This window comes from Clarias gariepinus, chromosome 10 (genome assembly GCF_024256425.1).
Source record: "Clarias gariepinus isolate MV-2021 ecotype Netherlands chromosome 10, CGAR_prim_01v2, whole genome shotgun sequence".
NCBI lineage: Eukaryota > Metazoa > Chordata > Actinopteri > Siluriformes > Clariidae > Clarias > Clarias gariepinus.
In genome coordinates, this window is record NC_071109.1 from 19209892 (window position 1) to 19233695 (window position 23804).

General features: G+C 38.2%; 2 protein-coding genes and 1 non-coding gene across 4 annotated transcripts; 1 reads left to right on the top strand and 2 right to left on the bottom strand.

Annotated features, from left to right (window-relative positions):
• Positions 1–1455: 1455 nt before the first annotated feature.
• On the top strand, positions 1456–10591 carry mospd1 (motile sperm domain containing 1). The gene is made up of 6 exons (XM_053506366.1): positions 1456–1613; positions 3835–4112; positions 4206–4281; positions 7333–7565; positions 8890–9051; positions 9292–10591. Exons 2-6 carry the CDS (start codon positions 3959–3961, stop codon positions 9321–9323), a joined length of 657 nt encoding a protein of 218 aa, XP_053362341.1. The 5' UTR covers positions 1456–1613; positions 3835–3958; the 3' UTR covers positions 9324–10591.
• An 881-nt stretch (positions 10592–11472) lies between these two features.
• Positions 11473–18819, bottom strand: pabir2 (PABIR family member 2). Of its 2 annotated transcripts, none has more exons than XM_053506364.1 (10): positions 17843–18819; positions 17468–17546; positions 17321–17374; positions 16336–16379; positions 16098–16152; positions 15593–15694; positions 15426–15511; positions 15279–15346; positions 14082–14184; positions 11473–13121 (listed from the first exon to the last, which is right to left on the bottom strand). In XM_053506364.1, exons 1-10 carry the CDS (start codon positions 17965–17967, stop codon positions 12986–12988), a joined length of 852 nt encoding a protein of 283 aa, XP_053362339.1. In that variant the 5' UTR covers positions 17968–18819; the 3' UTR covers positions 11473–12985. The 2 variants fall into 2 exon arrangements, with proteins under 2 accessions (XP_053362339.1, XP_053362340.1); XM_053506365.1 differs by having other exon boundaries at positions 15279–15343; positions 17843–18817.
• Positions 15773–15925, bottom strand: LOC128532404 (small nucleolar RNA U109). The gene has a single exon (XR_008361310.1). It is a non-coding gene; the product is annotated as a small nucleolar RNA U109 (small nucleolar RNA).
• Positions 18820–23804: the final 4985 nt, after the last annotated feature.

Below are 23804 nucleotides of genomic sequence, written 5' to 3' on the forward strand. Positions count from 1 at the left end.
ACGATAGCGTGATATTATATTATATAGCCCAAATACATAATCCCTGCAACATGCCTGTTCACATGTCCACGAGGATCTCAACTGGACGCTTTTAAGTTGGAAGGTTGCATCTCGGTTAAGGATAGAAAGGACATTTTTACACTGTACATGAGAAGCGATGATCCACGGCACATTTTTTTAATCGCTTCTCTTTAGGACAGCTTCATGTAACAGTTAGCGAAGCCCCGCCCACAACCGACACAGCTAAGATAACACATTTGGGTTTTCCTGTTCTCGAAATGTAAAGGCCACGCACAAATTGTTTCTGATATTTATTCTTCTACAGGTCAATTGTTCCACTTGTAGAGTAGTATGATGTACTGATTTAAATTATTTCACATATTTAGTATGAAAAAATTGGAAAGGTACAGGTTATTGGCCTTGTACAGAGGACACTACTGAACTTTCTTTCAGCAACCTGTAGTTTCTCACTCACTCATTGTCTATACTGCTTTTATCATGTACAGGGTCACAGTGGGCCTGGAGCTTATCCCAGGAATCTTAGAGCACGTGACGTGGTACACCCTGGATGAGATGTCAATCCATCACAGGACATAAACACACACTATGGGCAATTTGATTGCCGGAGGAAACCAGAGTACCAGGAGGCATGAATTTAATCCGGACCATGGAGGTGCAAGGCGACAGTGCTAACCCATGTGGTTTTGTTTTCTTTCATTTCTATATTTACTTAAAGAAATATTTAACCACGTATGCTTCCATGCTTTAATTATTTATGTCATTTATGGTTCATAATAATGTATGCACTGACAGATGTATTAACATTGGACAAGATATCAAATTGTCCTCTCAGTTTGATATCTCGTCCAGTTTTCATGAATCCTGGCAGCACATTCCTAAGCTGTAAACCACTGAGTCCAATGTCTTTTCTTCTGAGGTGGGAGGTTGACCACAGATAGTAGTCAGCACTGTGACCACAGATAGTAGGCCTATTTTACTTCAATTTAGTACTTGAAAAGACACATTTTAAGCCATAGTGCAAGTCAGCCTCTTGCATCCTAATCTATAGTTTTGAGATGACTTATCTTGGAAAGAAAGTGACATAGTTCATATATTTCATGTGATCTCATGAGTTTGGGTCTTAGAGGGGAATGCCCTTGAAGGAGGAAGCAGTCGGTTATTACATGAAGTGTTTTTTTCCCAGCCTGACTGTATGTTTCGCTTATTCATTTTAGCCTTCAGGTAATCTCTTCTAAATACATCATGTTTTTACTTGTGATCAGGTCTTATTTTTAATTAGTATAAATGTAGCTATGACACCTGCATCTCATCCACGCGTATATATCCTCTGAATTTTGTAACTTCTTCTCGTTTAGAAATAATATTTCTTCATAACCCTGCCAGGTGTCACAAGCGATCGTAAACAAGGAAGAGTACAGCATGTCCGCGATTATTGTATGGAGATCGATTGCGTCACAGATCGGAACGAAACGAACGCCCTCCGGCATCCCAGAATCCAGTGCGCGGACTGCACCGCACTGACAAAGAAAAAAAGAAAAACAAGGGTGGGATTTGCACAATACCTCGCATCAACAGTAATAGTCAAGAAAAAGGTAACGTTTTAATGTTAATCAGTTAAGACAGAGATGTTAACGTTAAAATGTGCTGAAATGTTTGTTGTCAGTACGTCTGTCCGGGTTTATAAGGCATCTTTACATCAGGCTAGCAGATCCAGCTGATCAACAGGATACACAGCACACAGGATCACAACGGGATTAGGACGACCATACTATTTGTAGACTCGCCTTCATCATCATCATCATCATCAACATCATCACCACATTTAAACTTGGTGTTAACTTTTAAAGAACGCTCAGCTAGCTCACGTCACAATATGTCTATCGCACAGGCTGCTGTAGCTACGTTAGCTAGCCGTAGTGTTACCTAATGGTAACCAAATACGATAGGTGACCAGGACATATTGGACAACATGAGACAAACCTGAGTGTTAATGTGAGTCCAGGGCCACCTCGCTAACGGATCACCGTATTTATTATAGCAGGCTGTTTACGGTGCATCTTAGCTCGCGCTCGGTATATTGTACATATTTGCTTAATTTACGGCTTTTCATAAATCCTATAAAATCCTACTTTGACAAGTCATTTGTTTTAGATCCTGATCTTCCTTACTATAACAAACACGCCGTTACGTGTTGTTTAGCCCTTGACGTAAATGCAAGTAATACTGCACGCGCTAGATATGACTGTAAACATGGTCACGTGACTAGCCACGTGTAGCTGCTAGGTTTGCAACGACGTGCCAAAAGCTTTTTTTTTTTTTGGTCGACGACTTCCTTGGTCCTGCACCTGTATAACATATACACAGTAATACAGACATAGTTTTGTGTGTGTGTGTGTGTGTGTGTGTGTGTGGAGCTTGCATGTTCTCAAGGTGCCAGGTGGGTTTCCTCCATGTATCCGGCTTCCTTCCACAGCCCAAAGACATGCAGGGTAGCATGTATCCAAACTGCCTGAAATGTGTGTGTGCTTGTGTGCCCTATGAAGGATTGGTACAAACTCGTGTCCCGAGTCCCCTGGGATAAGCTCCAGGCCTCCCATGACCCTGTAAAGAATAAGCAGTATTGAGTCAGAGTGTGTGTGTCAGGCACAGTAACGTCAGTCAGATTTCCTGTAAGACTCTGTTTACATGTCTATACAGATTGGACATTTTTAGGCTCTATTCTAATATCCAGTAGGATAGGAATCACCAGGGACGTCCAAAATACGATATTATTATAATACCTAGGTACTGATTTGATTTGTATTGTTATTCTGTAACATGTATGAATATTTTATAAATATCCCAATGTGAACTGCCACTCAAAGGAATTGCAAATTTTTCATCTTTAATATCTAGTGTAGAACAAAAGTCTGGCATTGATTCTATTACTTATATTGAATGTTCTATCTTTCTTTTTATTTCAGACCTAAAATAGTTTCACAACTAATAATTGAAGATCAAATATAATCAGACCTAACTCCACTTTTTCTTTGCGGTCGTCTGCAGTCAGTGGTCTATCCGAGTCAGCCCTGCACAATCATTGCACTAAAAGAGAAAATCATCTCTGCATGAAAAAAGATAAGTTCTGATACATACAAAAAAAAAAAAAATTGGAATTGAACCCGGGCAAAATGCCAGGCAACCCAATGCCCAAACCCATGCCACTGGATGCAGTGCCGGTCCCAAGCCCAGATAAAATGGGAGGGTTGCATCAAGAAGGGAGCACGGAAGCACCCGAATAACTAACAAAATTAACAGAATACACAACCATGCACTCCTGTTTTGTTCGATATGCAATAAAAGGCTTATGTGACTAGCTGTGACCTACACAGAAGAAGAATTTGTCCACGAGAGAGAGTACAATTAAATCAAAGAGAATTTTCCAATAAAAGTAATATAAGAAGAATATGTTTTTTTGGATTCTGGCTTTAAAAATATTTGATATTTAAAGAAATTAGCAAAAAAAGATAGAATTAAAATAGAATGCTATGAATTACGCAGGAGGATACATGATAAAATGTAAATTGTTTTGTATTCAGCATATACACAAGTGCCTGAAGTCAGCAACAGTCAATTTAAGCGTTTGCTGTAATTTATACAATTAAAGTTTTTTTTCTCTCTCTCTTTTTTAAGAATAATGTGTAAATCACAACTTATTTTAGGACAAATCATTCACTCTCTCCTTTCCCCAAAAGGCCTTATTCTTGAACTCTTGTGCTACAGTACTTATGGTGCACTTACTCCCGTTTTGTACCGACTTCATTGTGTTTTCAGGCTAATCATCATGCTGAAAAGAAATTGAGTGAGCGAGGCTAGCTGATGTTTATGGGAACTTCCGCACACTCTGAGTCAAAAAGAGAGTATAAGCTGAAGGACTAGGTTCGCTTAGTCTGTGCCAATGCAGCAGCACAGCCGGCAGCCCGACCTAGTGGAAGGAAGGCTTCCAGTGTTCGTATTCCCCACCGAGCTGTTTTTTTATGCAGACGAGCAGGCCTCGCACAAGCAGGTGCTTACCCTCTACAACCCATATGAATTTGCCCTCAAGTTTAAAGGTAAGATAAACTTAAGTCTGCAAGCAATACATGACTTTCTGTCAGTGTACTACGAATGTTGCCTTCTTGTAACTGTCTGTTTTGCTCTCTTAGTTCTGTGCACAGCACCAAATAAATATGCAGTAGTGGATGCCACAGGTGCTGTGAAACCACAATGCTGTGTAGACATGTAAGCTGCTTCAGAGGTTTCTTAACTGTCACTTTCACTACACCACTTAGCAAGGAATATATTGATAATCCAAGCTTTCATTTAAAATTTTATAGCAATAAAATTTGGGAACATCTGGGTGTAAAATTTAAATAAATAAAAAAATACAGTACTGTGCAAAAGTCTTATCAATTTTGTTATATTTTTGATATATATTTTGTTATATATGTTTATTATGTCTGCATAATTATGTACAAAATCATTCAGTTTTTTCAAACTTAAAAATTAAAGAATAAATAACATTACAGAAGACATTATCTGGCGTTCCCAAATTGCTATAGTGTGTGAGTGAGTGTGTGTATGTGTGTGTGCCCTGCGATGGATTGGCACCCTGTACCCGCCTCGTCCCCTAAGCCTCCTGGGATAGGCTCCAGGTCCCCGCGACCCTGAATACAGGATAAAGCAGTATAAAAGATGAGTGAGTTAGTGAGTAGAATATATGCATGTCTGTAAAGAAAAAAATATAGTACAAGACAGATTTTCAGAAGGAAACAAAAAACCTGATGTACGCTTCTGTGATTTGCATAAAAATAGAAAACAGCGAGTGTGACAAAGTTACCAGAAAAATTCATATTTTCCAGCAAGCTCAGTAAAACCTAACAGCTGTTTTCGTATAAAACTGCACAAATCTGTGTCTAAAACTCCTGATTTTAAGCAATGAGTTTTCACTCCAAATATTTACTGTTTATTTTATTACTCTTTATTGCTTTTTCTGCATATGGAAATGCAGAAATGTTTTCAAAAGCATCCTTAGCTTATGCAATATTTGCCAAGACTTTTGCACAGTACTATAAATAAAATAGTTGTTAGGTTTTACTGAGCTTGCTGGAGAATATGAGTTTCTTTTGGTAACTTTATTAGGAATCTTTGTTTCCATCTGCAAACTGGTCTGTCTTGTACTATATATATACATATATATTTATTATTATAATATATATTTTTTTCTTTACAGCCATGCATATATTCTCCTGTAATGTTATTTATTTAATAATTTTTAAGTTATACAGTATATGGAAATACTGAATGATTTACATAATACATGGTACATAATTATGCAGACTTAATAAACATACATAACAAAATTGGTAAAGCACATAATATGAGCCTAAGACTTTTGCCCAATACTGTATATATTAAAATTATCGTAACAAAAAAAAATGTAGAAGGACGTGTTTATGCACCCATCTCATGACAGTGTCAATTTGTATATTTGCAAAGACCAGTCTTTTTTACCACCAGGTTAAAATGACTAACTTAATGCATATAGATTAAAGAGTCTATAGGGTAAATGTGACAATGGTTTATTATGGCATAAACAGAACATAAATTCATGGGGGGAAAAGAAAGTACATCCTTCTTCTATTGTGTGTGGTTTAATTTATTTTTTATTAACTTCAGGTGACCAAAAAAAAAAAAAAGTGTGTATTAATTTAGAGAGAATAAAAAATAATATTGCTAATAAATCGCATACTGGTTAATCATCAAGTAGTGTGTCCTTTTATTAGCAGAATATTTTGGCAGGATTGTGTACTAGAGCATTCATCTGTCTCTCTACAGTACATCATGCCAAAACGTAAGGACATCAGCTGTGACCTCAGAGAAGCAACTATTACTGCTCTTCAGTCTGGAGAGGGTTATAACACCGTCTCCAAACAACCTGAAATTCACCATTATATAGTAAAAAAAAAAAAAGGCTGTTTACAAATAGAAAGCTTTAAAGGCCAATCTTCCCTCAAGTGCATGTCAGTTCAGTTCAATATGAGATTGTTTATTACAGTGCGATATGAAGGAAAATCCTCTTGTCCTATCATGTGACCTACAAGCCTATGCAAGCACATTAAGTGTTATTGTTTGTGACAGCTCAATCAGAAAAAGATTAAATAAGTATGGCTTTCATAAAAGGGTGGCTTGGAGGAGAAAGACATAAATGTGGAGAATGAGGTAAGTTTGGAAAATTGCTTCTTAACAAACTTCAAAATTTTTGGAGTAAGGTGTAGATGTTTGGTCAACAAGCACAGCACCATGTTTGATAAAAACCAAACAGTTTATATATGATTTGGGCTTTTGTTTTGTAGCCATAGAATCAGGGGGAAACTAAGACAGTGAGCAACTTCACTTCATACTGTATTAGAATATTCCTAAAACAAATGTAAAGCCGTGTGTCCAAGCAGCTTAAGCTGGGCTAAAATTGGGTCATGTAACATCCCATATGCCCCAGTAAATCAACATCTTAATGGCTTAAGAAAGGGAAAAAAAAGAAAAAAGGTAAAAGTCTAGACATCAGACGCATTGAGTTGCTCCTGGATCTCAAAAGATCTGTGCATAAAAGCATGCTGTCAATAACGATCTAATGCAATTTAATAAAGAAGAGTGGGATAAAATCTATCTAAAACAATTAGAGAGACTGATGAACCCCTGCAGAAAACATTTTACTTCATGTTATTTTTGCTAAATTAACATTTTTAGCATGTTACTGTACTGAATTATAGCATGGACTTATTTATTCCCGATTTTCAAATATTGGTTTACATTTAGGAAACCAAAAAAAACCACTGTATAAAATATAGATTTAATCTATAGATATAATTTTTTTTTGGTCACCTAAGGTTATTTGTTTGCAGTTATTAGTTAATAATTGTTGACCACACAGCAATTCGTATTAGGGCCCTGATGAATAAATAACCAAGAATTGCGAGTAGATGTAAATCTGTTCTGTGTACATCTTTTGGCACCTCCTAAGACCAAGCTTCATACCACGGAAGTGCGGACTTTTTGCTCAGAATAGGAGTCACACCTAAGGAGTATTTGAAGATGCCTCAGAATGTTAATGCTTTTAAATCTGGTCTTAAAACTTTTAGGTTTTAAATTATTTGTAGCACTTTAAGATTTGCTTTTAATATAAAGTGCATTATAAATAAAACTTCTCATTATCATTATTTTTATTATTATTATTAAGGGCTGATTCGTAATCATTTCCACTTTGACCTTTTGCCGTTTCCTCCCACCGCTCAGAGTGATCCGGCACAGAGACGTGCGGGCGTGCCACTATGGAGTGATCGATAAGTTCCGGCTGCAGGTGTCTGAGCAGAGCCAGAGGAAAGCTCTGGGCCGGAAGGAGGTGATGGCCACCCTGCTGCCCTCAGCAGCTCAGGAGCTGCCTCAAAGCCGGCCACAGGAGGAGGAGCGCAGGCTGAAGGAGCAGCTCGCTGACAGCTTGTTCTTTGAGCAGACTGCATTCCAGACAGGTACTGACTATCTGAACTGAAACTGTGGCATCTCATGAGATTCGAATCACGAATAAGCATGTGGGAGTCATGTCTACAGAATGTATCTGCTTTGTTTTCTATTGATATTATTAATTTGATATTTGTTGATTCTGAGCTTACAATTAACAGTCAGACAGTTAACATATAGATTTGTTATTTGTATATTTATTTCTTAGTATATTTTAAAATAATTAAATTGGTTGTAAAGTTGGAGAGCACCAATGTCAATAATGGTGTCCGATACCCCGCCTCTTGATTTGTAGTGATAAACAAACACTATCACTTCCGCAACATCCACTGCCCCCTTATGCTGTGTGATGAAAGCCTAGTGTACGGCGTTGTACTAATGAGCAGAAGGCACAGAGTCAGAGCAGTCCGAAAGTATTCCCTGACTAATGATGGCAATCAAAGCAAAGCAGACTACAAACTGTGCCTAGCAAATAGATCGAGAACAGAAACTGCAGCATCTTGCTACAATACATGTATTTTAATACATGAAACATCTTAAACAACACAAGAAGTTTATTACTGGCAGCATCTAGAAAAGTGAAAATAACAGCTCTTACCAGGTATGTTGTTGTTGACGATCAGCAGCTTGGTTCTTGGAGGACCCTGAGCCAATGAAGACCACTAGATGTGCTTTACCTGCTGTACACTACAGTTGTGTACACTACAAAGTGAATCTCTGTATTACAATCCTACTTCATACTGTAGCTAAGTTTGTATGGAGCCTAGTAGTGGCCGGAGGTGGCACAGTGGTTAACACTGTTACATTGTGCCTCCAGGGTCGAGGGTTTCGCTTTCCACCTTGGGTCTGTGTGCATGGAGTTTGCATGTTCTCCCCATGCTTGGTGGGTGTCCTTGGGGTTTTCTCCTGCAGTGTAGGGCAGTTTGGCATTCCCCCAAAAATTTCCTGTAGTGTTCTTCGTGACAACCTGGCGAGGAGCTGGCAACCCGACCCCTTTTAAGTAACTGCCACTAAAACAAGGCACCAAATAGGCAGACCAAAGCACCAAACTTCCAAAAGTGTGTGGGACATTTTTTAAATAGGGGAAAGATAATACATGTTCCTCAAGTGATTGGACATTTTCCCAAAGGTTTATGGGTTTCATGCAGAGCTAAAAATATACTGGTATTGAGGTATTCTTCATATTCAAAATGTGGAAATGTTACTAGATGATTCTGCAGTTCATTTTTATGTCACAGGATGGCAGCAGAAACTCTTGATCGTGAATAGTAATGTTTCATAAAGTGTGTGTGTGTGTGTGTGTGTGTGTGTGTGTGTGTGTGTGTTTTCCCACAGAGAACCGTGCAGCATCAGGGGGCCCGAGTCTGCTAACTGTCCTTTTGGGCCTTGTGTGTATGGCTGCCCTCATGCTCCCTACTCTGGGAGAGCAGGAATCCACAGTGCCTGTCTACCTCCACTTAAGTGTTAATAAGAAACTCGTAGCCGCTTACGTGTTAGGTGAGCTACACTGTTACAAAGTTATATCATAAGCAGTTATTAAACTATTAATTATTCACTCATCGTCTATACCGCTTTATCCTGTATTTAGGGTCTCGGGGGGCCCTGAAGCCTTAAAAAAACTCATGTTAACACAGCTGGTGTTATGCATACCTACTTACAGTATTTTATTTTTTACTAATATGGTGTATTAATTTGACTGCATGTAGATATTGATACGTTTTTCCCCTATGTATGCAGGTCTTCTTACAATGGTTATCCTCCGCACATGAAATCAGCCACAGTCAGACGGCTTTGTACAGAGAGGAACTGAAGAAAACGAGAAGGGAAATAGACATTTGCACAACCAGAAGAGTTGTGAGAAAAAAAAAGGGTGAGCCCATGTGATAGATTAAAGCCACCCTTTTAACAGGAACTAACTGCTTAAATGATGTTACAAAAATGTACACTCAATGAAGATGCAAAGAGAATGGGGCAAGGGAGAAGGTGGATACCCAGAAACACTGACTGAGCTGGCGACTGAGCCACGCTGACTATCAGGGATGGTGGGAAGGAAGGGGTTGTGTGCATAACCATGATTAAAAAAAAAAAAAAAAAAAAAAGTTAAATTAAATGTGTTTTACTTCATACCCTTGGTGTCTGTGCCGTTTTGTCGCTGCCGTAAAGCTTGTAACGAATTTGCATGAATTTTTTAGACACGCTGTTGCAGCACTTCTTGTTTGGTTTTCATTCATGCAAAATAAATGCTTATGAGGAATAAACAACACTTTAATAATTACCATGTACAAATCATTAAATAGTGAAAAAACAATGGAAGGTAGTGACAGTATTGAGGATTAGCCCATGATGCATTATTGAGTGGAAAAGTATGATAGGCAGGTTGGTCTGTTGCTAACTGTGTGTTGTATTGTCTATAAAAAATGGCATTTTGACCATAAACTGTGATGCTGAAGTAAATGAAAAAAAAAAAGCCCTCCCTCAGGCTGTAAGTGTTATTTCACTGCACACATTCTGTCTGGTGCATTCAAGTTAAACGTTGTGTGTTTTACATGCTTACTATTTTCCAAAGTGTTTATAAGTTAGTGGCACGGTGGCCGTGCACCTCCAGGGTCCGGGGTTCGATTCCCGCCATGGGGTCTGTTCATATATTTAATATATATAATTTGGGCCTTGTGGAGAATTTATAGCTAATCATGCAGGTTGTATACCTATATGTACCCCAGGGATCTATAACACGTGTAAAACAGCACATAATTTGAAATTATTCATTTTGGAGTTTGCATGTTCTCCCTGTGGTTGGTGGGTTTCCTCCCACAGTCCAAAGACATGCAGATTAAGCTAATCCCAAATTGCCCATAGTTAGTGATTTGTGAGTGTGTGTTTGTGTGTGTACCCCACCTCGTGCCTTAAGTCTCCTGGGACAGGCTCCTGGACTGTGCACAGGACAAAGTGACATAGACGATGTGTAAGTGAGTGAGTTTGTAAGTTAATGTTTGTAATAAGAGTGAAACAAATGCCTGGAGAGAAAAAAAAAGACATTTCGTTTAGTTAATAAACATGCAAGTGTTGAAAAAAGGCAAGACTTAAGTGATTTAATTTCAGTGTACTCTATATATATCTATATACACCTATTTGCCATAACATTATGACCACCCACCTAATTTTGAGTAGGTCGCCCTTCTGCCACACAAACAACAGTTTTTTACCCATTGAGGCCTGGACTTTACTATGCACCTGAACGTTTGTTGTGGTCTCTGACACCAAGCTCTCAGCAGCAGCTCCTATAGAGCCTGTAAGTTGTGAGGTGGGGCCTTCATGGATCTGACTTGCTTTTTCAGCACGGACATGATCGGTTGTATTGAGATCTGGAGGATTTGAAGGTAAAGTCCACAGCTCAAACTCAGTGTTCCGCAGTTTTGCAGTGCGGAAGAAAGCTGTAAGAGGCTTTTGTTATAAAAAGTGACAAGCTTACAGTAACATTTACATATTCTTGCTAAAAAAATAAATAAAAAGGACAAAAGCTTATACTCAGCAAGAAGCCAGGATATAAAATGTCCACACTGAATTGCCAGACAAATAATTTATTCTGTAATCTGAAGATCACTTAATAAAGGTGACAAGAAAATATCTTTTTTGTCCATTTAGAGCAGAGCTCAGCAAAGAACTCGACTCACTCAACAAGCTGAAGGTTTATGCTTTTGAAAGAGGACAGCGTTCATTTAAATAAAATATCAAGACATGTCCACAGGACGACAAAAAGAAAAAAAAAAAACACACAAATTGGCAAATCAAACCACGAACACTTCAACCATCAAAACGTACAAAAAAGAGACCTGTGTCACCCCACTTACTGCTTTTTTTCCTCTTTTAAAAAAGCACATTCAGAGAAAGGATGTATAATGCTGATTCACCTCAGCAATATTTCCAATATGGGGCAATAAACCACATTGTCAATTTCACTTCCATGAAAAACCAAAATTTACAATCATTTTCTTGCAAATAAAAACATTCTGTTAATGATGCATCATGCTTTAAGGAAATAAAGCCATTTCTTCCTTTTTTTAGGGAAACAAATTGATAAAACCATTTACAAAAAATACTATTTACTAAAATAAAAGCTCAAATAACAACTTACACAAGTACAATTTTTACATCTTTCTTATTTACAGACCATAAATGGCACACTACTTTCATGAATCAGTAGATGACCTTCGTCCAGACATGACTCATTTCTATTTCATGTTTAAACGACTCTGTTCTCTATACTTCTATTTATCTAACCTGCTTCAGGAATTCATCTCTAAAATTCCATTGACAGTGGTTTGCAGGAGTTCACCCTCCCCAAAAAAAACTGGATTAAAACAGAAAACTCATTGGTTTAAGGTTGGTTCAGTCACGCAGTGATGTTTCAGAGACACGTGAATAGGGATGAAGCCACTGCATTTAAAGGGCAGTAAAACACACTGCGAAGAGGCAGTTTATTTCTCTTTTAGAAAAAAAAAAAAAAAAAAAAAGTCCTTGGATGGTAGGACAAATTGCAACTCAAGTCGGTCAAATGTGCTGTAGTGTTCAAATCCTGGATTTAGTGGTACACATCCCCATTAAAATTGCAACCAACCAACATTTGCTCTGGATTCCTAAGTAGCTGACGGCAATTATCATCTTCATTAGAAAAAACTTAATGAAGCACTAAGAGTGATACACAGCACTCATCAATGATGTTGCCACCTCCTCCTTCCATCTACACAAATAATGAAAGGCTAAGCCGTATACACTTGTCCGAAGGGAGACACAAACACTGTTGAAAATGTACTCAAGTGCAGACGGACCCAATTGTCAGTTATCTGCTCAAGCACTGCACACATTTTCTCCATCGCCCAATACAATTGACCAATAGCCATCACACCATATGTACATACATACAAAAAAGAAAAAAACTGGGACCAAACAATAAGTTAAATTCTTTCACACCATACCTGACCTAAATGGTACAACTATGAGAGGGAATGCTTTACTCTGTAAGAGCTTGATTTATTTGAATATTAGCATTCCCCCTAATTTATGAGAGTTACAAGAACACAAATTCATAAAGAAACTACAGGGCTTTGAAATGCTGTTTGTTTTATCAGGGGGCTTCAGCCAAAACATTACACCTTTATATAGCAGCTGGTGCAATCAGCATTTCATCTTGGTGAAGTCTTCATCCCTGCCACTATGCCAAAATAGTCCTGTCCATCCAAAATACTTGGAGGGCTTCGGCTTCATATAATATATATATCTCATTACAGATCTTCCCCCAACTGTCTTGTTAAAAAAAAGCAAATAAATCACCAGAAAAATCAAAAATAAAAGCAGAGCTGAGAAGGCATGGAACAAATGCACAAGAAACTCCAGAGAGTCATTCATGTGGCCTTTTGTGTAATATATACGCTGATCACTTAGGTGAAAGGTCCTGGAGTGGGGCGAAGGGAGAGTTGCTGGAGGAGGGTGAAACCCCTTCCATCTTAGCTGGAGAACCTGAAGAGGAGCCAACACTGCTGAGGCTTCCATCAAGCAGGTCAGATGATAAACTATAAGAATTAGAAATTAAAATACAAATACACATTTAGCTCAAAGACAGGGTAGTTAAAAAAATTGCCTGGAAAAAATAAAGTTGGTAAATTATTGGGCTGCATCAAGAAAAGAGATTTAAAGGTTACTAAAACTGTGTTAAGAGCCCTTCAACATATCATCCAAACCTGAAAAAAAAAAAAAAAATAGTGCTAAACTCTCAGTGTGGACGGAAGATCATGAATGGATTTGCATTTATGATCTTCCTTCAAGAAAAAAAAAAAAACCCAATAGTAAAAAACATAGCTATGTTTAAAAGTGAAAGTAAGAGAATTTCCACACACAGGACTAAACTGTGTGGTCATAAGAAAACCACTTGTTCAGGAAACTTCTCACATTAGTGAGGAGAAAAAGATGCTTACATTTGCTAGGGAGAATAAAAGATTAGAATTTGGAGCAATGAAAAAAAGGTCACGTGGTGTGTTGGGTTCAGACTGACCCTATACCAGTAGGAAGGGTGCATCAAGGGAAGCACATGAAGTGATGGCACCCATTATGCATAGTAGCCACTCTACAAGCAGTGTTATGATCTGGTGTTGCTTTAGTTGATCATGTCTAGGCTCATTAATGACATATCTGACAAATTGAATAACCAGGTTTTTACCACTGGAGTTTTTTTTCTTTCTGATGCCCCAGGCATATTCTAGAAAATTTAAATTGTAAGTGAGGTTCTAGACGCATGAGTAAACATTTTCACACATGAACTGCCACCACACTGTGTGCTGTAATTAAAGCTAAATGCAAATAAAATCTTAGTGTGCAACTTTGTTTGGCCAGGCAGTGCATTTAATGTGAATTAATCATCTTAAAAGCATAAACATGATTTAAGATTTTATATATATTTATATATATATTTTCAGTATTTAAGCTAAAATAATTATCAAATGACTACATAAATCAAATCACAACAGGAGACACACCATGAGCTGATTTCAGACAGATGGGTCGTCTCCGTGGACAACATGGTGGTGGTCCCCTGGAAGAGTCTCTTTGGCTGACTTTCTGCTTCCAACTCACCTGAAACTAGGAGTTGAACGAGTTAATAAAATAAATTAATAAATCCCAACATTATGTCTTGTTTAATTAACTTGTGTCCATAAGTAAACTATTGCCCATTTGTTTTGTGACCACCATCAAGATTGGCATGGAAAAGACCAAACATTTTCCTTAGTTTCGTACATAATACAGTGAACGTAACATTTTTACACTCCAGGTAAAATTGCAGCTTTTTCTGAATCAAGAATACAAGATTTTCATAATCCCCAACACCCAAAAGTTAAATGTTTTTTTTTTTAATCATCAAAAAGCACCATCATCTCTTTTTGATTTTCCTATAATTTTGCTCAAAATCAAAATCAAATTGTGAGGGGATCCTTGTATATAATGATACAGGTTTTTGAAAAACTTTGGACCAGACCAGGGATGTTGCTGGGCCATCCCATAATATTGCCCTTCCTTAATAAAATCTGATTTGTGCTTTGGGTGCGTCTTTTTATTGGCAAAATTAAAAAAAATTTCAGCATATACAGTAAGCGAGCTGCTGGATTTGTGCTAAAATAAACTGGTACTTGCTTGTACTGCATACAAGTTACATGCAAAAAAAAAAAAAAAAAAAAAAAAAAGATGCAAGCTGGGCTTCCATCAATTTTTTTTTATTCTTTTGTTTTATTTTACTCATCAGTAAAATTTTAACAATGAGAATATTGTAAAGCTCTTTGCAGGCCACATTTACATAAACCAAAAATCCTATAGAATTCTACAGGTGTTAACCAGCATCATTTCCTTGAATTGAATGGAACTGGTTAAGCAAACGGTCATATGCGCCATTACAATTGTATCCACAATTATGCAACTGTGTTACTTGTGTTTTTGTGTTCCTTCTTCTCTTATGCTGTCTGCATAAGAGCCAAGACAACAATAACTGGCCATGGCATATGTGACAAGGGGAGAAAGGAATAGCACCCCACTCAGTCAGAACTCCATGATGGGGTCGAGAAATCATGACATTGAATCCTACAGACAATTTGAAACCCAAATTAGAGGCCACAGACAGCCTTGGACACCACCACTCCGGACTCTGCACAGTCTTAATTCTGTAAGCAAGCTGATAATTTTACCTTTCCGTTTGATAGGCCCCAAAATGCTGGGTCGAATGCAGTTAATGGGGCTCTGACTCCTCCTGCTGCTAAACACACACAACAGGTTTTTACCAAAAGTTTTTTTAATATAAAAATAACTTGTCAAGTGAAAGTGTACACATTCACCTGAAGCGACGTGTTGGACTGGGGATGGGGCTGGGAGTTAGGCCATTACTGCTCACCAAGATTTGCAGAGATGGGGAGAAGCACTGCTGCTCATCAAGGACATCAAAATCAGGACAAGAGAAGAATATATCAAGCGAAGCACTACACAATCATAACGCACACAATACCTTCTTCCCAATTCCTCTGGTGGGAGATGGAGCCGGAGACACAGGCACAAAATCAATACGCTTCGGGGACGATGATGAGGACTTCTCAAAATCATTGTCACTCTAGGATAAAACAGGATATACACGCAGTCAATTCACAAATACATTTATCAATTTATGTTTCTTAGGATTCTTATGCATAATTATAGGAGTGCTATACTACCAATGCAGTCTGCTCTTGAGAGACTGCTGGCCCTGTTAACTCCATGTTACTATAGCATGCTGTTTCTACATCCACAATCTCATCGTTGGGAAAGGGTGGACGTGTTGTGGCAGCAAAGCCACTGCATGCAAACTTTTTTTTTTTTATAATTTATCTGTGTTTTTTTGATATAGTTTAAAGGTAGCCTACATCAAAATACACAAAGCTTGTGCATTTCTTAAACAAGTGTTACAGAAGACAAAAATGCTTTGAGTTGTATAAAGTACCTGATGTACAACACCACGGTGTTATAGTAAGCCTTACCAGACTAAGACTTTCCTCCCATGACTGGCTCATTTGCATGGCTGCCTGCACCTCCCTAATTGACCCAAAAAGATGAGATAAAAGATGATAAATCAGGAAACAAAAAATTTTAAACAAATGGATGAACACAAGACCACAGAGTGTTTGTTGATGCCAAAATTTCATCTGTTCAAAAAATGGTTTGTTATAGTCACCCATAATGAAGAAGATAACAGCATCCGGAAAGCCAGTTATTTACCGTTCATGAGCTGTTTCCCTGTTCATCACATCGACTCCTTCCTCCTACAATAACATACAAAGTTCTTATTATTTAAGCAGTACCATCTTAAACATGCAACCTCATTGGCTGCACTATAAAACTGAAGCAAATGCATTTTAATCTCAAACGCAGAAAAGATCAACAGAAAAGAAAAACTTCACTGAATGGTTCTGAAAAACAAAAATAGGGTTCTTACTGTGTCATGGAATAAATCTAGGAAGTTAACTCACCACGGTTTTTCCAAATTACAAATAAAAACGCTAATTCTTTGAATTATCATATACTTGCTTATTCCTCTCCCACCCTACATACAATTTCCTACTCAAGTGCTTCCCATCTTTCATGTTTAGTGAACTAACTAAACTACTCTGAACTACCCTAAAATCAGATTAGAGCAGCGGTTCTCAGCTCTGATCCTGGAAGACCACCATACTGGACATTTTAGTGTTTTCTCAGCTTCTAGTACACCCAAGTTTACTAATTAACACCCTTTTCTTAATTTACGTGGGTGTGGTAGAGCAGGGAAAACACAAATTTGTCTCTAGGAATAAGGTTGAGTCACTCATAATTTATTGCCCTAATCCAGTTATTAGGATTATTCTTATTATTCAAGCAGTACCATCTTAATCATGCAATTTAATTGGCTGCACTATAAAACTGGAGCAAGTGCAATTTAATCTCTGTGTGGGAATTTTATTTATCTATTTAGCACAGATCTGTTGCTTTCATCAATTCCACTCTCTTTGATAAAAACTGTGTTACTTAGAACAAAAGTAAAATTATCTGATCTGAGATTCTGTTTCCTTTTTTGCATTAAATATATATTCCAAAAAGCTTGCATTCAAGTGTCCCACAGATATTCTGACACCATTAAGGTAGAGAATGTTAGGTTACACTATCAAATCCCAATCTAGAAACTCCACATGTACCAGATGAACACATTGATGTACAGACATAGTTTTACCTGTTTGATACGTTCAAGCCTGGTGCTAGGGATGCGAACCGGGGAAGATGGAACCTAGGTGTTACATAAAGAACAATTAGTATAAAAACTCTTGTGAGGGACAAAAAAGGGCTGCAAAATGAACCAGTTTTATGACATTCCACACACCATGTTAGGTCGATTAACGAGAGTTGTGCTGTTTCGTCTGCTGCGTAGAATCTCTCTCTGGAAAACCTGAGAGGTGTCACTGTAAGACATGAGGTTTAATAGTTACTGAATGCATTAGACAAAGCAACCAGGGAAAACAGTGTAGAATGCCTTTGCATGGACATTGTGCGAGTCGTCTACTACCAATACAGTCTGTACTTTAAGACTGATGGCCCTGTGGACTCAGTGATTTGTTTGTTTGCTTTAGCAAGTCTGTGATTCCACAGTCAAGACATCCAAGAGTGTGGTCAATAACAGCCATGCATTTTACTGTAGATTTTGAGCAACAATAAGTTTGAAAGTTAGTTAAGGTAAAAGTCATGACGGTAAATCAACCTTAAGCCGTTTATCATAGGCTCGCTGTTGGATCGTCTCAAGTGACCGTCTCCCTGAAGCAGAGCCGACGGCATGTCCAAGTCCAGCTCCATCTTCTCCTGCGCCATCATCGCTTGATTGTTCATGGTGCGTCCTAATGTCCCAATGTGTCCAGTACCGAGGAAAGCTTCTCTGCTAGAAACCTACATCATTGAACGTCTTTAAGCAGCCAACGCTAGTAGAACACTTTGCTTTTTGTTTTGTTTTTATTTGCGCATCTCGCAGTTTTTTTGGCGGTTAGCTGTTAAAGGCTAACGATATCTGCACGCTTACGGACGTCTACAAAAGAAAGCAGCTGCTAGCTACATGCAAGACCAGACCGACCCGAGATCAGCAACCCGAAACCTAAACCCTGCGTCCATCTCGAAACTTTTTTTAATAGAAGGTTTTAGCCTTAACCTGACTGAACACGCGATTTCGCCAGCTTCTAAACGGGGTTTGCTGGATCTGGCTTGTTAGCTTAGCTTGGTGCACATTCGTCAGACTCCAGCAAGTACAAACTCAAATCCTGCAGACGTTTGGAGGGAATGAAAGACGCTTCATAAAACCTCTCCGGCATAAAAGCACACAGAACTTTCCAGAACTAACAAGACCTAGTATTTTATTCTGCGATCACTATCTCACTGTTAAAGCACAATAACGCTCAGTTGGCCATCTTTGAGAAGGCTGACTAGCTTCCTGGCTAATTAGCCTGCTTTAGATATTCTACTCTGATGCCCTAGCACGCAATGCTAACCCGCCAACTGGAGTTACTGAGCACACAACTTATTTCCCTCATCCTTTATCTGTCCACTTTCCTGTCTGAGCAGCGGTTGCAGCAAACAGATAACGCGGATGTATCGACCATTTCACTCAAACTTGTGCTTATCCCTTTAGACGATGCAGTGGACATCGAGACTCAACCAAGCCGTTCCGCCCCTGCTGTTTTCACCGGGTGACTGACAGGCCCTACAGCCAATCCAACGTATCGGCTACCACCGGCGTGCGTTTTTGAATGGGAAATCAGCACACGAATAGCCAATGAAATCGCAACTTAAACCTACTTCCTGACAACGTCGTGGTCTTACGTCATCTTGTACCGCCTTAACTTTCGGCCCATGGAAACGCATGCGTGTCTTGAGCTCTTTGTTGGCAAAGTTATATTAGAAATTATACTTTAAATGCAAAATATAAAGTCTTTCGAAACGTTTACACTGAAGCAGCGTATCATAATAAAAATGCAAATATATCCTCGAAGACTTTTAAAAGAACCCATAATACACATAATAGCAGCCTTGTAGGCCAATAGAGGTAGGCCTAGCAGTAATCACAACCAAAAAGCTGCTAAGCTAAGTTAAGGACATGTTTTTAAAAAAATAATGGTACCGTTGTTTTCTTAAAACCTGATTGCTTAAGCTATCTAAAACCCAGAAAATACAACACCTAGAAAACTCACAAGCCAGCCTGGGTTTTACGGCCTTACCTTTCCTGCAGCAGACACCCTCTCTTCTTGGCTCTTTCCTCAGACTGACCAGCCTACTACAGTTTAAACATGTTCACATTTCACAGCTTTAAACTACCAACTCCTTTTTTCTATTCCATATTATTGCTCTTTCTATATTTCTGATCAGAATACAACACTGTATGCTTCATATCTTTTCTGTATTTTTTGTTTCCATGTGCCAACACTTTCATCCAGAACTAAACTTACTCTTATGTATTGTTTTTATAGCAGTGGAGTTCCTGTTATTTATTTTTAAATTCTCTTTGACGATTCATGTTACTCATACCTTGTTTATGCACTATAAAGACGTTAAGCTGCCCAGAGAGTAATACAGTGAGTAGTATGTTTTTGGTGACATGTTGATAATTTTCATATTTAAAAATATCCAGTTTAGGGCCAATTCAGGTTGAATAGAGATATAGGTATGAAATCTATAAAGCATTAAAGTGTTACAGATAGTGTTATTTTGTTACATTCCTATTAGGATTTACACCTTTATATTTATCATTGGCAGCACTGTGGCTTAGGGGTTAGCACTTGCACCTTCAGGGTTTGGGTTCGATTCCCACCTTGGGTCTGTGTGCATAGAGTTTGCATGTTGTCCCAGTTCTTGGTGAGTTTTCTATGGTTTCCCTGCACAGTCCAAAGACATGCAGATTAGGTTAATTGCCATTCCCAGATTGCCCGTAGTGTGTACTCCGCCTATCTCCGAACATGGGCTGCGACCCTTTATACAGGATAAATCGGTATGAGTATTATGCCTGATTTTACATAAACCATACTTTTTATGACTATAGTTTAAAACTAACTTACAGTATATTTAACTTAGCACAGCAGGTACTGCTGCCACCTCAAAGCTTTATGCTGCCTAGTTTAATCCTAGTTTAAAGCTCAGGTTATTGTCTATTTGGGGTTTCTCCACATTTCCTCCCTTTTGCCAACATGGATTTCCACAAAGTTGTTTTGCCTCTTCCCATTTCCATAATAATAATGAATGTGATTATATAATGTAAAATACAGTATCTTTGGACAACCCATCATATGAAATCACATCATATTAAAATCACAAATCATATTAATTCATCTCGCCCAAAAGAAGCTTTAAAGTTCTATAATAAATTCTAATGCTCTGAAGAACTGCTACTAAATTCATACTGAATTAGTTTACAGACTGAAAATGACCTATTTCAGATTCTCCACAGCTTACACACGTGAGCCTAATGTTTTATAATGTAATTTATATACAGAGCTCACTGGCTGTGTGAAATTAAAGAGTCACATGTTTAAGCACCATAACGATTACAGCCTGCGGTCTGTCAGCAGACAGAAGTGTTTTTTTCTACTCATAATGCGGGATGATGTTACAAAGTCATTACTCAGGTCAAGTGATGTTCATGTAGGCACACGCCCTGATAAAGTCAACAAGTTCTTGGAAGGAACACCAAAGGAAACTGAGTAATAAAACTTGTAATGAAATTCTGATTTTAAAATTTGAAATCGCTTTAATTTTACTGACATGCTGGTCTCTTTTCACTAGGGTTATTGGATTCTTGTTTTATCCACAATGTTGATCGACTACCTGCTGATAGTGGGTCTCCTGTCAATTCAGCAATGTGTCGTCCTTTCTCACCTCCTCATCTGTATGCTTCCCATCAATTCAACTATGCTTGTCACCTGTTAGATTGCTACCTATTAGCTATGCTCAGTTTCTGCCGTAATTCAAACTGCATTGTATTGTGTCCTGAAACTCTTGACTCAAGTATTTTATGTCTCCACTATTTCCTACATAGCCCACAAAACACTTTGGAGAAACAATAAAGCATCTGTTCTTTTGTGTTCAGGACCCAACCACCAACCACTGATCGTTATCTTTTATGTTTCAAACGGCTAACTTTTAATTACCCGATCAGCTATAACATTATGACCATCCTGCTAATATTAAGTAGGTCCCCCTTTTGCCACCAAAACATTATGGCATACGTGCTAATGTTTAGTTAGGTGGTACATGTCAAAGTTACCTCCACATGCATGGAGGGACCCATGTTTCCAAGCAAAACATTGCCCAAAGCCTTATACACACAACCATCCACATCATGTGAAAGAAAACCTGATTCATCCGACCAGGCCACCTTCCAGTTCTGATGCTTTTGTGCCCACTGTAGGCACTTTTGGTGGTGGACAAGAGTCAGCATGGGCACCCTGAACAGTCTGCAACTAAACAGCCCCACACAAAACAAACTTAAATGTTTTGGCACCTTTATATCAGAACCAGCATTAACTATTTCAGCAGTAGCTTTTCTAATGGATTGGACTACACAGGCCAGCCTTTGCTCTCTATGCGCATCACTGAGACTTGGCCACTCATGACCCTTTCATAGGTTCACCAGTCTTCCTTCCTTGGACCACTTTTGGTAGGAAAGTTTGCACAGTCTCATTCATCAGAAAAGTAAGTCAAGAAACCCTACATACCTCTGAAAGATTTTGATATAAATGTAATTAACATGTCATTATTTTAATGTTACTTTTCTAGGCATGTTTAGTAACACACATGCACTATGCTGCCATTTTGTTATAAATAAGACAAATCCTAAAAAAAATAAATACTGTACAGCATTTCTATGCTTCTAAATAATAGATAAGGAATGGGTGAAAGAGAGTATGAATGATTGTGAATGCGTATTAGAAGTGTGAAACATGCTAGATAGCACCAGAAGTATTAGCACTCCTAAGGGTCAAAGTCTGAAGAGCATGCTATTGTGTGAAAAACTGCACAAAGCTGGGGTGAGAAATGGAAAGAGACAAACAAGTAAACTGTAAGATGATTACACTTGATGTTATCTAACACTTTGGAGAGGAGATGTGTGTAGTAAGAAGGTGGCCGCTGGGCTGCACTCCTCCCTCCTTTTCGTTTGTGTGTGTGTGTGTGTGTGAGAGAGAGAGAGAGAGAGAGAGAGAGAGGCTGCAGCAGCACTCAGGCTCCCACAAAGCTTTGCAGGAGACCGTGCAACCAAATTTCAGAGTTTTTTACGTTTCGGCGCCATTTTCGATTGGACAGGAGGTAAGTTTGAGGATTTTCGGTGTAATATTTTTCAGTATTTTTTAAACTTCCCTCGGTGTGTCAGTAAGCTCGTGTGAAACGTGTATGCGCTGGTATTTAGTTTAGTTGTGCTTTTGAAGAGATTTCATTTATGTTGAGCGGCGTTTCCTAAAGATAGATTCCGGTCAGTTTTCTTTGTAGTTGTTTCTAAAAGATGTTTTAAGCACGACTTTAGAGTTTATACGCTTTAAAACGCGTGACAAACCCCCGAGTGTAGACCGGTGTGTTTTAATGTTTGTATCTGTTGTATCTCTGAAAGTGGTGTGAGCGTTTCAGTTCCGCGCAGTAACAGCAGTTAGAATAAGTGCTGCACTATAGGGGCCATACTGTGTGTGTGTGTGTGTGTATATATATATATATATATATATATATATATATATATATGAGAGAGAGAAAGAGGCTGTCTCAAAACGATATAGGATACTTTGTTATTAAACAAATCTTTAAAAATGCAACTTAGTTAACATATAATAAAATTTTACCACAAAAAAAAACAAAAAACAAACTCCGTTGTATTTGCTGGGATAGTAATAATGCTTATTGATTTGTCAACACCAGCATGTAGAGACTTGTTTTTGTCCATGTAGTCTCATGCAAAAGGCTATTTTTCACAACAGTTAGTGGAATAACAATAAAACCTAACGCAATTACTTTGAATATATATAGTCTCCGCTCGGGACTTCACTTGTCAGAGCCCTCAGTACACCAGGGTTAACTCATTTCTGCTTTCACTTGTGTAATTACTTCATGTCGTTGTTTATTAATTGTTTGCTTATTTCAGCCTTTAGGAGTGCCTGACTTCATCCGTTCGTCTAAATGTCGCACATATGCAAGTAGATATGAAATAATATTAGACTTGGTATTAGACTCAGCTACACTGTTGATTTCCACATCTATACAGATCAGATTTCTGTGTTTAGTTCCAGGGAACTCACTTTGCTTAGAACCAGACAGAAACGCCAAGCAGGCTGAGGCTTGTCCCTAAGGTAGTCACTAAGATGTCCTGTTATTATCTCGGATGCCTGTAGAGGGCACTCTTCTCTCAAGCAAACGTTTCTGTTTTGAAGCACTTGCATGCAACTGATGTTTTAACTCATTGGATAAAGAAGTATATACTTTTATATATATTTTTTTCTTTCAGAAAATTAATAATTTCAAATTACGTGTTGTTTAGATCACTGGGTCCATTTTAGTTTATAACCTGCTTGATTTACTATAAACTCTCAACAAGGCTTAAATTTTATATATATATATATATATGTATATATATAGGAACCTCTGTAGTCCAAAGTCCAGTGTCATTCCCTTTTTATGACCGTGGTAGGTCCATGACCTGTGGAATG

Bases quoted from the DNA above. Each gene is read 5' to 3' on its own strand.
- pabir2 (XM_053506364.1), bottom strand. From the start codon at position 17,967: ATGAACAATCAAGCGATGATGGCGCAGGAGAAGATGGAGCTGGACTTG. The intron at 16,380-17,320 runs GTAAAACTATGT...ATGTTATTGTAG, and splicing joins GGCTTGAACGTATCAAACAG to GAGGAAGGAGTCGATGTGAT. The intron at 13,122-14,081 runs GTGTGTCTCCTG...TAATTCTTATAG, and splicing joins CTGTCTGAAATCAGCTCATG to TTTATCATCTGACCTGCTTG.
- mospd1 (XM_053506366.1), top strand. From the start codon at position 3,959: ATGCAGCAGCACAGCCGGCAGCCCGACCTAGTGGAAGGAAGGCTTCCA. The intron at 4,282-7,332 runs GTAAGCTGCTTC...CCCACCGCTCAG, and splicing joins CCACAATGCTGTGTAGACAT to AGTGATCCGGCACAGAGACG. The intron at 9,052-9,291 runs GTGAGCTACACT...CTATGTATGCAG, and splicing joins CGTAGCCGCTTACGTGTTAG to GTCTTCTTACAATGGTTATC.